At 31.8% G+C, this 12,454-nt stretch overlaps 1 protein-coding gene across 1 annotated transcript; it reads right to left on the reverse strand.

The window, feature by feature from the left end:
• Positions 1 to 1,281: 1,281 nt before the first annotated feature.
• Positions 1,282 to 5,864, reverse strand: LOC144562090 (putative RING-H2 finger protein ATL71). Its single transcript, XM_078311240.1, has 8 exons — positions 5,722 to 5,864; positions 4,772 to 4,910; positions 3,898 to 4,129; positions 3,232 to 3,296; positions 3,053 to 3,097; positions 2,334 to 2,461; positions 2,003 to 2,111; positions 1,282 to 1,608 (listed from the first exon to the last, which is right to left on the reverse strand). Exons 2-8 carry the CDS (start codon positions 4,880 to 4,882, stop codon positions 1,570 to 1,572), a joined length of 729 nt encoding a protein of 242 aa, XP_078167366.1. The 5' UTR covers positions 4,883 to 4,910; positions 5,722 to 5,864; the 3' UTR covers positions 1,282 to 1,569.
• Positions 5,865 to 12,454: the final 6,590 nt, after the last annotated feature.

Consider the following 12,454-nt stretch of genomic DNA (forward strand, 5'->3'; position numbering starts at 1 on the left):
TTGATCTCTAATTAAATAGGAATATTATGGAGGCTGATGATGACGTCATCATGTGATGACCTGGCAAATGCTAAATTTGGATAGGATCATAGGACTACATTATAAAAAGAGAACTCAAATTATGGTAACTTGACACTATGGGGGGATGAGATCATTGTCATGGTTGAATTTTTAGAATATCACTTGAGGTTGATTTTCTAACTTTTTTTTATAATCTGGAAAAATAATTTCAATAATTAATATCGCTGTATCATTTTTTTATACGACATGGTGATTACACTAGCAATTATACACATCCTTTGTATATTTACAAAGAAATCGTAGTTAACTCTTTAATTAATATTCTCTCATGTAATAATAGTCAATACAAAAAGTCCAAAAAGAAGTTCCCACTTACACCTGAAAATCAACAATCTTCATATATTATATATAGTCCACTATATAATTAATCATGCAAATAAATTTTTCTCTAACTCAGAGATAGAATTGAAACTAAAGAGGCACTATCCACCACACAGTTTTGATGTAATTGTTTCTGGTGGAGAACACGCCACATGAAATTTTGCACGGCTCGCTATGTGCCAGCACACATGGAGATGAAATTGCCCCCAAAACCTATCTCATACGCTAACCTATCATTTTCGTTTCGAGAGTTTTACTGCTGGCACTATCAAGCCTTTTAAGTACCTAATTATTAAGTGGGTAGATTAGATTTGACCTACTTACTGTTCTTTCTTTATCGATAATCTAAAGTGTTCTTTACAAATCTTTTTCTGAAACGGGGCTCTTAATAAATTAAGCAAATAGGTTTAGAACGGTCCTTCCCATGTAATGTTTTCTTAATAAAGCAACTCTTTTTGCCATTTATTGTTGGAAGAGCGCGCACGTGCTTCATGCTAATTAATGGACAACACGCCTGCAAGTTGCAACTACTTAACCATCAACTTCTCTCGAGAGCAGCCAATAACTAGCAACTCTCTCTCTGTCAGTATGGAGCCAGTCTTAGTCTAAGCCAGTCAATACCAGAGACTGAGAGGTACAAACAAACCATTCTTCATTTAATTCCTCTATCCAATTGTAGTATGCAATCAAGCATTTTCCCAACTACCAGCTCACGACTGAGTACTGACTACCCACAAACAAATTATATTACACACCTGGGATGTGCCTGTTTTGGGTCCCATCCCATATTGATGCCTCAAATGGAGGTAAGGGGCAAGGGCTATGGTGCCTCAAATGGAGGTATATATGTTGTACTCAGTCCACTACATCTCAGAAAGGGAAAAAAAAAACAGCAAATGTTACTTAAAAACATAATAATACAAATCCAAACAAAACAGGTGATCCCTCCATGTCATTAAAATTTATATAAAATTAAAGACGAGAAAATTAACAACTGCAGCCAAAAGCAACCGTGCTAACAAACTGTTAACTAGTAGTTAAGATCTTTCCTGACATCAAATAAAAAACTTCAATGCATGAAAGTTAAAACCTTCATTGCACTTCGCTTACTGAGGGGAAATGTACAGGCGGGTTCTAATCTCCAACGATAATTCTTACTGAATCCTTCTAGGAGCCAAATACCTCCTTACTACACACAGGACAAGTCTGGCAACCAAAATAAAAAATAATAGTAAAAAATTAGAACTTTTTTTTTATGATTACGGCAATGATGTTAACTTTTGATCATGGGCATGGAGCAGCCACTATCGGGCTTATTACCAATACAGCGACAGTATCCGACCAAAATATCAGAGCAATACAGCCTACTGGTACACTTCGAAACAGAAATCTTGTTCTGTTCTATATTAAGTCTCAATTGGGGGAGGTATTGACGTATCATTACTAATTTACAGGTCAGGTCCAATACGAAACATCTAGATTGGCGAGACGCAGATAAAAAAACCTTGATCTAGGATTCCAAAGCATTACTATCAACAAAACTCAGCTTAGAAGAACATATGTTGCAACTTATTTAAATAAACACTGAAGAAATAGTTACCTTGTTGATCTTGAGCCATTTTGTGACACAAATCTTATGGTACTTGTGATTACAAGGCAAGGTGATCAATTTCTCCTTGTTTTCGTATTTCATACAACATATAACACACCTGTAAACATATGCAAACAACTTTCTATAAGAGCATAGTAGAAGTAGAATCATTAAATAATCCATTCTTTGACCAAACCCAATGTAGTTCATGAGTTGCATTAATACAAGTACAATTGGCAAATAGTTAGTAATAATCTTATACACCGTTAAAACTGGAGTGCAATGTCTTGAAATATAGATACTAAATTGATAATAGCTCAACTTAGGACTTAAAACATACTCTTCATGCTTCTCCTTCCTGGAAAATATTCCGCCTGCTTTATAAGTTGATTTTGGTAAATGTTCTATCAAGTCATCAGACAAGCCTCTACTTTCGGTGCCTATCGCATCTCCTAATTGTTGCAATTCCTTATAGAAAAAATAATAACAACATAAGTAGTATTTCATGTGGTGCTTTAAAAAAAGAGAGAAACTAAAAAAAGACCCCTGCATTTTACAGAGATAGCATAAGTGTCCCTGTATTATCATACCAGCAAAAGATGCATTGTTACAAAATTGCAACAAGTAAAATAAAAATTATTTGAAACTTCAAAATTTTAGCAGTTAGATAATTACAATTTAATTGATTGTTTTAAGCAATCAATGTTTAAATGTCTTATGTAAATCAATCAATGTTTAAATATCTTATGTAAATCAATCAATGTTTAAATGTCTTGTGTAAATCAATCAATGTTTAAATGTCTTATGTAAATCAATCAATGTTTTAAACAAAGGACTGATATGTATAGAAATTATTTCATATGGGGTACCGTCATTATCTCAATTTTAATACTATACATTAAAGCATCATAAAAAAAAAAAATGGTAGTGACCTTTATCCTACACAGGTCTTCTGTAAATACTGAAAATTTAGGAACAGTGAAGCGCATTATAATGCAGGGTATTTATACGAATTTCCTAGTATAAAACAGAAATAGTAAAAATTTAAGAAAAATAAACCTCATAAGTCATATTATCAGGGTCAATGTTATCATCTCTTGGAGCCTGCACATTTACGTTACAAGATATACATCAACACCTTTTCTTTAATAATGAATTTTATTTGAAAGGAAACAAAAAGGCAACAATACTAATAAGCCAAACGAAGGACAAAAAAACAAAAACAAATAGAAGACAACCTGAGCAGGTATGCGGGGCTGGGTGTTTCTTGGGTTTAATGGGGCTGCTGCTGTTGGTGATCTTCCTAGAAACAAAAAGTATATTAATGATAGAAAGGTTTAACCAGTTGAAAGGAAAGAAGAATAATATGAGGCAATTAATTTTACAATTTCCCTGTATCATGTTCCTTCAATAAGGTACAAAATTACCCCTCCATTTCCCTTCTCTCCTTTAGAAATATAGTGTGTGTGTGTGTGTGCATGTGTGTGTGTGTGTGGCTGTGGCTGTGGGGGGATGAGGTGATCACCGTAGCATTTTCAAAATCGTTGATTTGTCTAAGATGGTTTAATATTGTTAAGATACTTATTCTCACTATTTGACCCCGAAGCAATTTACAGAACTTCTTTCCTATTTATTCCTATTGCCAGTAATACACAACTGCAAATTTCAGCTACGGCCTAATTGATCTCCACACTAGAAATAAAAGGCTATATCCCTTATCCCAGGCATTTAGGGTACTTTTTATTTTAAAACAGTGATAACAGGTACAGTTTCCAATTTATTTCAGGAGGGTAGGCAATAGGATTACCCAGAAATCAACATATTCTCTCTCAGTTGAAAAGTTGTTAGGACACAAATAATTGTTTACTAGAAGGAGCTAAAGATTCCATAAAAAACTATTTTACCAGGGTGTGTCAAGTTGGTGGTTTCAAAAGAGATACCAACAAGCTGGTTTTCCAGATCCTGCATCTCCTCAGCTATTGCTTCATCGATTGCGAGTTGTGTGTTACTGGATCTTGGTACACTCTTTTCTCTCAGATTTTGGTCTTGCAAAGAGCCAGGTTGTGAATTTGCATTGGAGGTAGTTCTACTAGTGTTAGCTTGCCCATTCCTTCGAAAAGATTCATACACTATTTCCTATTGAAAAAGTTAATTAAGAAATTGACTAAAAAATGGCTCTTCTCTCCAAAAATAATGACAATGTGGTCTAATTGATCTCTTTCTGTTGGCTGTAAAAGGTACTTCTTACAAGAGGCTGGAATTGTATGTCACTATTTTCATTGCGTTCACATGACAGTGCTTTTTTTTTTTGTGGTAGCAGGTGAATAAGTCTCGTGAGCTCTCCACCAGTTCAACAAAACTTTTCACTAAATGTCATCCATAAATTTTGAGTGTTCTTTACAGCATGCTAATCATTCACAATGCCATACATGTACATTCTGACAGAGTTCTGAATCAGTCATGTTGAGACAGTATTTCCTGATAGCAGGGAAAGAAAGCATAACCTTTTGTAGGTCTGCCAACACATGGCAAACAATAGATACAACCGAATCTTAGATGTTCAGAATGGACATTTGCACTAGTGGCATTCAAAATAACTAACAAAGCAATTTTGCTAACACTATGTTGGTGGACATAAAAGCATTTTCCTAGGAAAAAACCATGTAAATTTCATTTAATAGAACTAATTGGAATTACAAGATGACAATTTAAACATACTTAAAAAGGTACATGACTAAAATGTCTTAGAAATAATAGCATCAATAACAAAGTCTGTACCTGATCTTGCAGCACTTCAGCAAGAGAAACGTCATCATGATCATTAAAATACCCCCCAAAATTTTCTTCAACGACATATCGAATAGGGGCATTCATGCGAAACACTGCCATTTTTGTTCTTTCCTTTGAGTGGCGTAATCTGTGACGAGAGGAAGTAATAAAATTTGAAGAGAGAACTGAGTAAAGTTATTGACTGATAAGGCAATAGGTATAGTGACAGGGCCACTAAGAGAAAATGTTCAAAATTGTTGTCCTTATACGTAATTTTCTATATAGTTTAGAGTAAAATACATGAATACTGTAAAATTGAACCCTCATTCACAACACGAAAATTTTAAATGATTGACACCATTCAAGTTTGACCCCGTAGTCTGACAGAATCATAAAATGATACTGATTCAATTTCAATATATGAACTAGCCATCACCATTTTTCATTAGCTATTAACATACAATACAAAATGGGCAGTAATCGAGAACTGGCATTTGGTCTAGTGGCAAAGGCACATGGTCTATGGTCTCTGTGTAGAAGGTCACGGGTTCGAAAATCCTTTGTTATAATAACAAGGGTATTAAATAGTTAGATGGCTTGACCTAACCTTTACTAAAAAAAATGGGCAGTAATCAGCATTCAGCAATTAATAGAAGAAAGGGAATTAGTATGAGAAACTGTAGAGTTTAGAAAAAAGTTCTTTGGTTCCCTTGATTTCAAGAATTATAAGCATGGGAACAACTGGTTAACGACTATGCTTGGAGCAAAAAACGATTCTATTCTCTGATAAAGAAAATGCGTTAGTGAAAAGTTTCCGAGAAACAGAATTAACCATATCAAGACTTAAATCAAAGAAAAATCACAATCCCAGAGCTTTGATTTGGGTTCTTCTAATTGTAAAAAGAAACGAGGAAGAAGATTTGAAATGGGAGAAGAAATACTAATAGGTTCTTAATTACCTTTGAAGATGGAAGATGAAGAGGATCACTGACTGGATCAGATCAAATTAGATCGAACTTTGAGCTTCCTGGCTTTCCTGCAGCTGCTGTACTAGAGTGTAGACCCCCAGTCTCCTAGCATAGCATCTGTGGACTGTGGCATCTTAGGTGAGAATCTGCTGCGATCTTACAGGATCGCAGGGTCCTGCGATTCCAATTTTAACCTTCATTTATTACAGTGTGGAAATCTTAAAAAGAGATAATTTTTGTGAACGAATCTCAAAAAATATAAACGGCTGAAATTAGAATCGCAGGAAGCCTGCGATCCTGTAGGATCGCAGCAGATTTATTTCCGGCATCTTAGATAGGAGCAACTCAGGCCCGCTGTTAGAGCACACCAAATAATGCACCAAAAAAGGCATGGGGTGATGGGGAATGGACGAATGGAGATTCGAGTAAACACTGATGCACGGTGCATATTGACAGTTGACGCCATGGAAAAAAAGAGAGTAAACGCTGATGGATGCACGGTGTCAATTCATCAACGTAACGAATCCGAATGCGACTTAGTTACGCTTGAAGTGGTTTTCATTTTGTATTTTCCAACACAAGCGCGTATAATTGATTCTCTCCCCGATTTGTTTATTAATAGAAAAAATAATAATAAAATATCAAAATATAAGAAGAATGGATAAATCATCGCATCCAGCTAATTTTATTCTTGATCTGCAAACTCACCAACTAAAACACAGAATAGTGTATCTCGTCTTGAATTATTTAATTTTTTTTATTTCATTTGAACAACTCATCAGCAAAGAACAGAATTGGAGATGTAAAAAAAATTGAAGTTCTGGACGAGATGAACTATCTTGTTCATTTTTTTTTAGAATTAACAAGTTTGTTTAATTTAAAACATAATTAGCTAGACTACTCCTATTTTGAGATTTTTTTTGTATTCTATTATATAAAAAAAAAAACGATTCCCTCATCTGGGACTAGGGGTGAAAATGGGTCGGATATTATCCGACCGAATTTGGATCCGTATTCAAATTTTTCGGATTCGGATAGTGGGATACGGATATGATTTATTCGGATAGGGATACGACTTCAGTTTTAATTTCGGAAGCGGATATGGATACAGATTCGAATATCCGAATTTTTCAATTTTCGGATATCTGAATACGATACAGGTGGGGTCCGCCTGTAATAGAAATGGAGAGAAGAGAATTAAGAAGTGGGATCTGTGTGGCCATCCGTGAGTGAGGAGTCTTGCCATGAAACCCCATCGTCATTCAAACAACATCTTGAATTTTTATTTATCTCTTTAAATTAAATCTTAGGTTTAAAAATCCATAATAAATTTTCAACAATGCTAATAATTGTTTTATTTTTTTTAATTATTTTCTCGTTTAGTTAATTGAATTTTGATGTAATTTATTGTTTATGATGAGTCATTTTATTTTTATTAAATAACACATTAGTTAATTAGTTTTGTTCTGATTTCAAATGTGAATACTTGTTGTTTTACAATTAAAAATTTAATTCACTCCACTAATGTTATACAATCTTGTTGTAATATATATATATATATAGAGTTAGGCTGGGGTGCTATGGATAACATAGTGGCCTCTATGCTACGGCTCAATATTTGAGTTTTCAAAATCCAAACGGTCGATCCGAACCGTTCATCTTATTCTCCATATTAATATCTGCTTGGAGACCAAATTTTACATTTTTCTGAATTTTTTTACTATTTATTAAGTATTTTACGAAATTGTTGATCCAACGGTGGCTGCACAAAACAGTAAAACCGTTGGATTAGCGATTTTCAAAGTGGCTTAATAAATAGTAAAAAAATTCAGAAAATTATAAAATTTGGTCTCCAAGCAGATATTAATATGGAGAATAAGATGAACGGTTCGGATCGACCGTTTGGATTTTAAAAACTCGAATATTGAGCCGTAGCATAGAGGCCACTATGCTATCCATAGCACCCCAGCCTAACTCTATATATATATCCATATTCGTATTTGTATTCGACTAATATTCGATTCGTATTCGTATCTGATTAATATTCAATCCGTATTTATATCCGATTTGTATTCGTATCCGGAAAATAAAAACGGATACGAATATGTCCGTTCCGTATTCGATCCGTTTTCACCCGTATCTGGGACGAAGCGTGTCCAGTGAGATAACTAACTTTTTAGTTGATGGATTTACGGACGAAGCGTAATAACTCAACTTTTTAGTTGATGGATTTACGGTATCCTATATTCCCATGTGATAACTCAAAAACCTTTTTTTTTTTTTTTTTGAAAACTTGCTAGATAACTCAAAAACTTTTTAGTTGATAGATTTACTGGCGGATTTTAAACGGTGCCATAAATGCATGAAGTTGCATTAATTGAAAATGAATTGCTTCGAAATTCGTATTAAACGGTTCAATTTTTTACACGTATCAACTTAAAAGGAGGAATTTCATGTATACCTTTCAAAAACTTTAAAATTACCTATTCTCCGCTAAATTTTAATATTATATATTTCTTCCCCTTAATTTTAAAATAAAGTATTTTTCTCCTCTAAATTCGAAGTTATGTATTTTCACCTCTAAACTTCAAAAACTCACAAATTTATTCATTTTATTATTTTTATATTAATTCCGCTAAATAATCTCACAAAATATAATGTTTAATTTTTTTTCAAATAGTGATGATATGTTCTGTAATTTATATTTTTTTAATGTTATTAATAAAAAATCTGGGTTTAAATGTGAATTTTTTTTTTGCAAAGTTAATAAGATTAATTAAACATCATGCACACAATTATGCGGGTATGTACTTGCCACGTGTTATTTGCCTTTATTCACGGCTTTTATTGGTGGATATGTGTCAATTCAAGTCGTATAATTAATCAGCAAAACAAACATATATATACCAATATAGAGTATTACTAGGGTGTTCTTAAGTTCACCAAATCCTACTTGAACTCAAGTCTAAAACTCATCGGATTGGTTTCAAATGACGAATCCGAATCGTTAAAATCCATCTACATTACGACTTACAAGTGATGCATCTACCTGCAAAAATTTAAAATTTTGAAACTAATTTTACATAGAATCAAGTGGTCAAAAAACATCAAAAAATAAATGCACTAAAATTAATTTGTTAGCCTTCTAATTTTGACCGCTTGACTATATACTAAATTAATTCGATAATTTAAAATTTTCACATATAGACGCATCACTCATAAGATAGACAGATTTCAACGGTTCGGATTCATCGTTTGAAGACAATTCAATGAATTTTAGACTTGAGTTCACCAAAGAGCTTGATGAACTCATTAAGAACACCCTAGTTCTACTCACCAATATAATCATTTATATTTCGCGATTTTTTTGCACAAATATCATGCAAATAGATGTCTTGAAATATTTTTAGAACATCTTACGTGCAAAATATTATGCAAATAGAATATGAAGATATTTTTTTATTTGACATTCACACAAAATAAAACTAAATATTTAAATAAAAATAAAAGAAAAATGAAAAAAAAAGACAAATAATAAATAACAATAAAGAAACAATAACAAATGAAAAAAAACGGATCAGATATATCATGAATTTTTTATTAAGTATAATTGCGATTTAATATCTAATTTTCTCCACAAGCAAGACATGTCATTAAACGATTTAGAGAAGAAGTAATGTGAAAAACAAAATTGAAAAAACATAATTAAATGATTTAAATAGAAATTTTCTCTGCATATACATTCTTGATGAAAATTTATCTACATATCATTTCTCTACTCAAAAGTTATAGATATTCTTCATTTTCTCTCCAGACCAGAAAAAATATGATTATTTCCATTAGCACAAGATCTGTTATTCATTTAATTGCAAAAAATTGAAGATAGTTGCAAGGATAAATAAGGAAATGTATCGCTAGGGATTTATTCAATTTTAATATGATAAATAATGTAGCAATCTGTGTGGCAAGTATGTTTTTAACTAAATTTAAATTTTTACACATAAAATAGATGTATGTAATCAAAAGAAGACATATTATGTGATTGGAGGGTTGATATTCAATTTAAAATTTTATCTTTTAATTTCAGTCGCTGGCGGATCATGACAACTACATGCATAATATGGGTAATATGTTTTGTTGCAAAACAAGAATAGCTAGAAGCCTAGAATAGTTTTTTTGTCATTTGTCTTATTAGAATAGTCAAATTCAACTTTAATGTAATAACTTATTCTAATAAGACAAAATAGTTGAATTCACTGTTCTAGCTATTTAACCTCATTCAAATAAAGAACAAATTATTCCGAATAGCCGTGTTCTAATAATATCATATTCTTACTCCAACCAAACACACCCTATACTAATGGAGATAAAAAGATTTTGAAAAGAAAAAAATCTTCAAAATGTTAACAAAATAGTTTTTTTCCTAAAAAAACTGAAACATACATAATTTAAAACCATTTCAAGGATTTTTGCTAGTCAAGATTTCAATTACAGTGCTGGCAAACTTCATATGTCGACCATTATGTTAAATATTGACATTGTTTTTATGGCCCAATCAATCACGTAACACGTTTCGAACAAGACGGTAGTTCTTCCTCTCTGATATTTTTAATTGTTTATTATAATAAAGTTAGGGTATGTTATGCTCATAAAAAATGTTTTGTGAACATAACTTGCAAAATTTATCATATTGATTTTAAACAACGAATCCGAGTACCGATCTATTTCACGAGTGATACTTGTATATGCAAAATTTTCAAATTCATTCAATACAAAGTCAAGTGGTAAAAAAATTAAGATTTATGAGTTACTGTAATGCATTCATTTTTAATTATTTTTTTACCGCTTGACTTTGTATATTAAATGAATTCGAATATTTGAAAATTTTACATATACGCACATCACTTGTGAAGTACATCAATTTCAACGGTTTAAATTCATCATTTGAAATCAATCCAATAAATTTTGTAGGTATATTCACCAAACTTTCTTAGTAAAGCATGATGCATGTCAGTTTTACTTTCTTTAATCTTTATTATAGAATAATCGAAACTTTCGTTTTAAATACAACTTTCTCAAAAATAAGATAAACTTGTCAAAGTTTGTTAAGGCTCTATTCGGCGCACCAATGGGAATGTGTGTGGGCATAGGAAAAGTGAAAATTTGAACTGCTTTTTGCTGTTCTCGCGGGAAAAAAAAATTCAATATGGAGAAACGGTGGCTTAACAAAACTGTAAAATCAGCAGCCACCGTTGGATCAGCAATTTTCAAAGTGGCTTAATAAATAGTAAAAAAAAATCAGAAAAATGTAAAATTTGGTCTCCAAGCACATATTAATATGGAGAACAAGATGAACGGTTCAGATCGACGTTTTGGATTATGAAATTTCAAATTTAGACCGTGTGCATATCGGACCATATGCATACGAATGCACATTAGTCACTCTCTCTCTCTCTCTCTCTCTCTCTATATATATATATAGAGTTGACTAAGATCAAAGTGGTAGTTCCTGAGCTTTGGTGTTACCAATTCGTTTTTCAATTTTCAAAGTTCAAAACGTTGATCCAAACCGTTCAAGTTAGTCTCTATATTAAAATGTGCTTGGAGATCAAATTTTACATTTTTTCTGAATTTTTTTACTATTTATTAAGTCACTTTGAAAATCGCTGATTCAACGGTGGCTTCTGATTTTATTGTTTTGTTAAGCCACTGTTGGATCAACGATATTCAAAGTGGCTTAATAAATAGTAAAAAAATTCAGAAAAATATAAAATTTGGTCTCCAAGCACATTTTAATATAGAGATTAACTTGAAAGATTCGGATTGACGTTTTGAACTTTGAAAATTGAAAAACTAATTGGTAGCACCAAAGCTCAGGAACTACCACTTTGATCTTAGTCAACCTCTATATATATATTACGCATACTTGAAATTTATTGAAATATTTGTTTAAATGTTACTGTGTGTGATTACAATTAAGAAAATATAATAAATTTTCTCCACGAACTGTTCACTCAGAACCACGATCATTTTTATTACATATGTTACCATGGTTTTTTTTATGTTAATTTTAATAAACAAGATTAAAAAAAACCGATATCTTTTTAGTTAGCACTCTAATAAATCAGAAATAAACAACTACTACCCAACCTCTCAAATTTGAGTTTTTCCACGAACGCATACCCAGTCCACACATCAAATTTTTTGGTGCGCGGACTGAGTATACGTACCAAAATTGATTTTTTAATTATTTTGTTTCGATTTTTTAATTTTTTGGTGCGCACCCTCAGTATGCGCATTGATTTTTTTTTTTAAGCTTTGTTTTGAATTGTTTGAAATTTTTGACCAAAATTTTTTTTTGTTATGCGTATAATTTGTAGTATAAAACATTTATCAAATTGTGCATATAATTTGTAGCAATATGTCCACCAACTTAGTACAAAATGCTGCTCAGATTGTGTGTATAATTTGTTGTAGTAATTTTTAGTTCAAATTTAGTCCATAAATTTATTTGTTAAATAAGTGTGTTTTATTTTCTACAATTTCACCGTCAAATTTTATGTGTACATATAATTCTAAATACCACAAAACGAAATATAATAGAACAGAAAAAAAATTAGGTCAAAATTACAAACAATTTAGAACATAACTAAAAAAAAATCGATGCGCATACTAAGGATGCTAATAAAAAATAAATTTTTTTTTTAATTTTGGTATGCATGCT

The sequence above is a fragment of the Carex rostrata genome, chromosome 11 (genome assembly GCF_964058835.1).
Source record: "Carex rostrata chromosome 11, lpCarRost1.2, whole genome shotgun sequence".
Taxonomy (NCBI): domain Eukaryota; kingdom Viridiplantae; phylum Streptophyta; class Magnoliopsida; order Poales; family Cyperaceae; genus Carex; species Carex rostrata.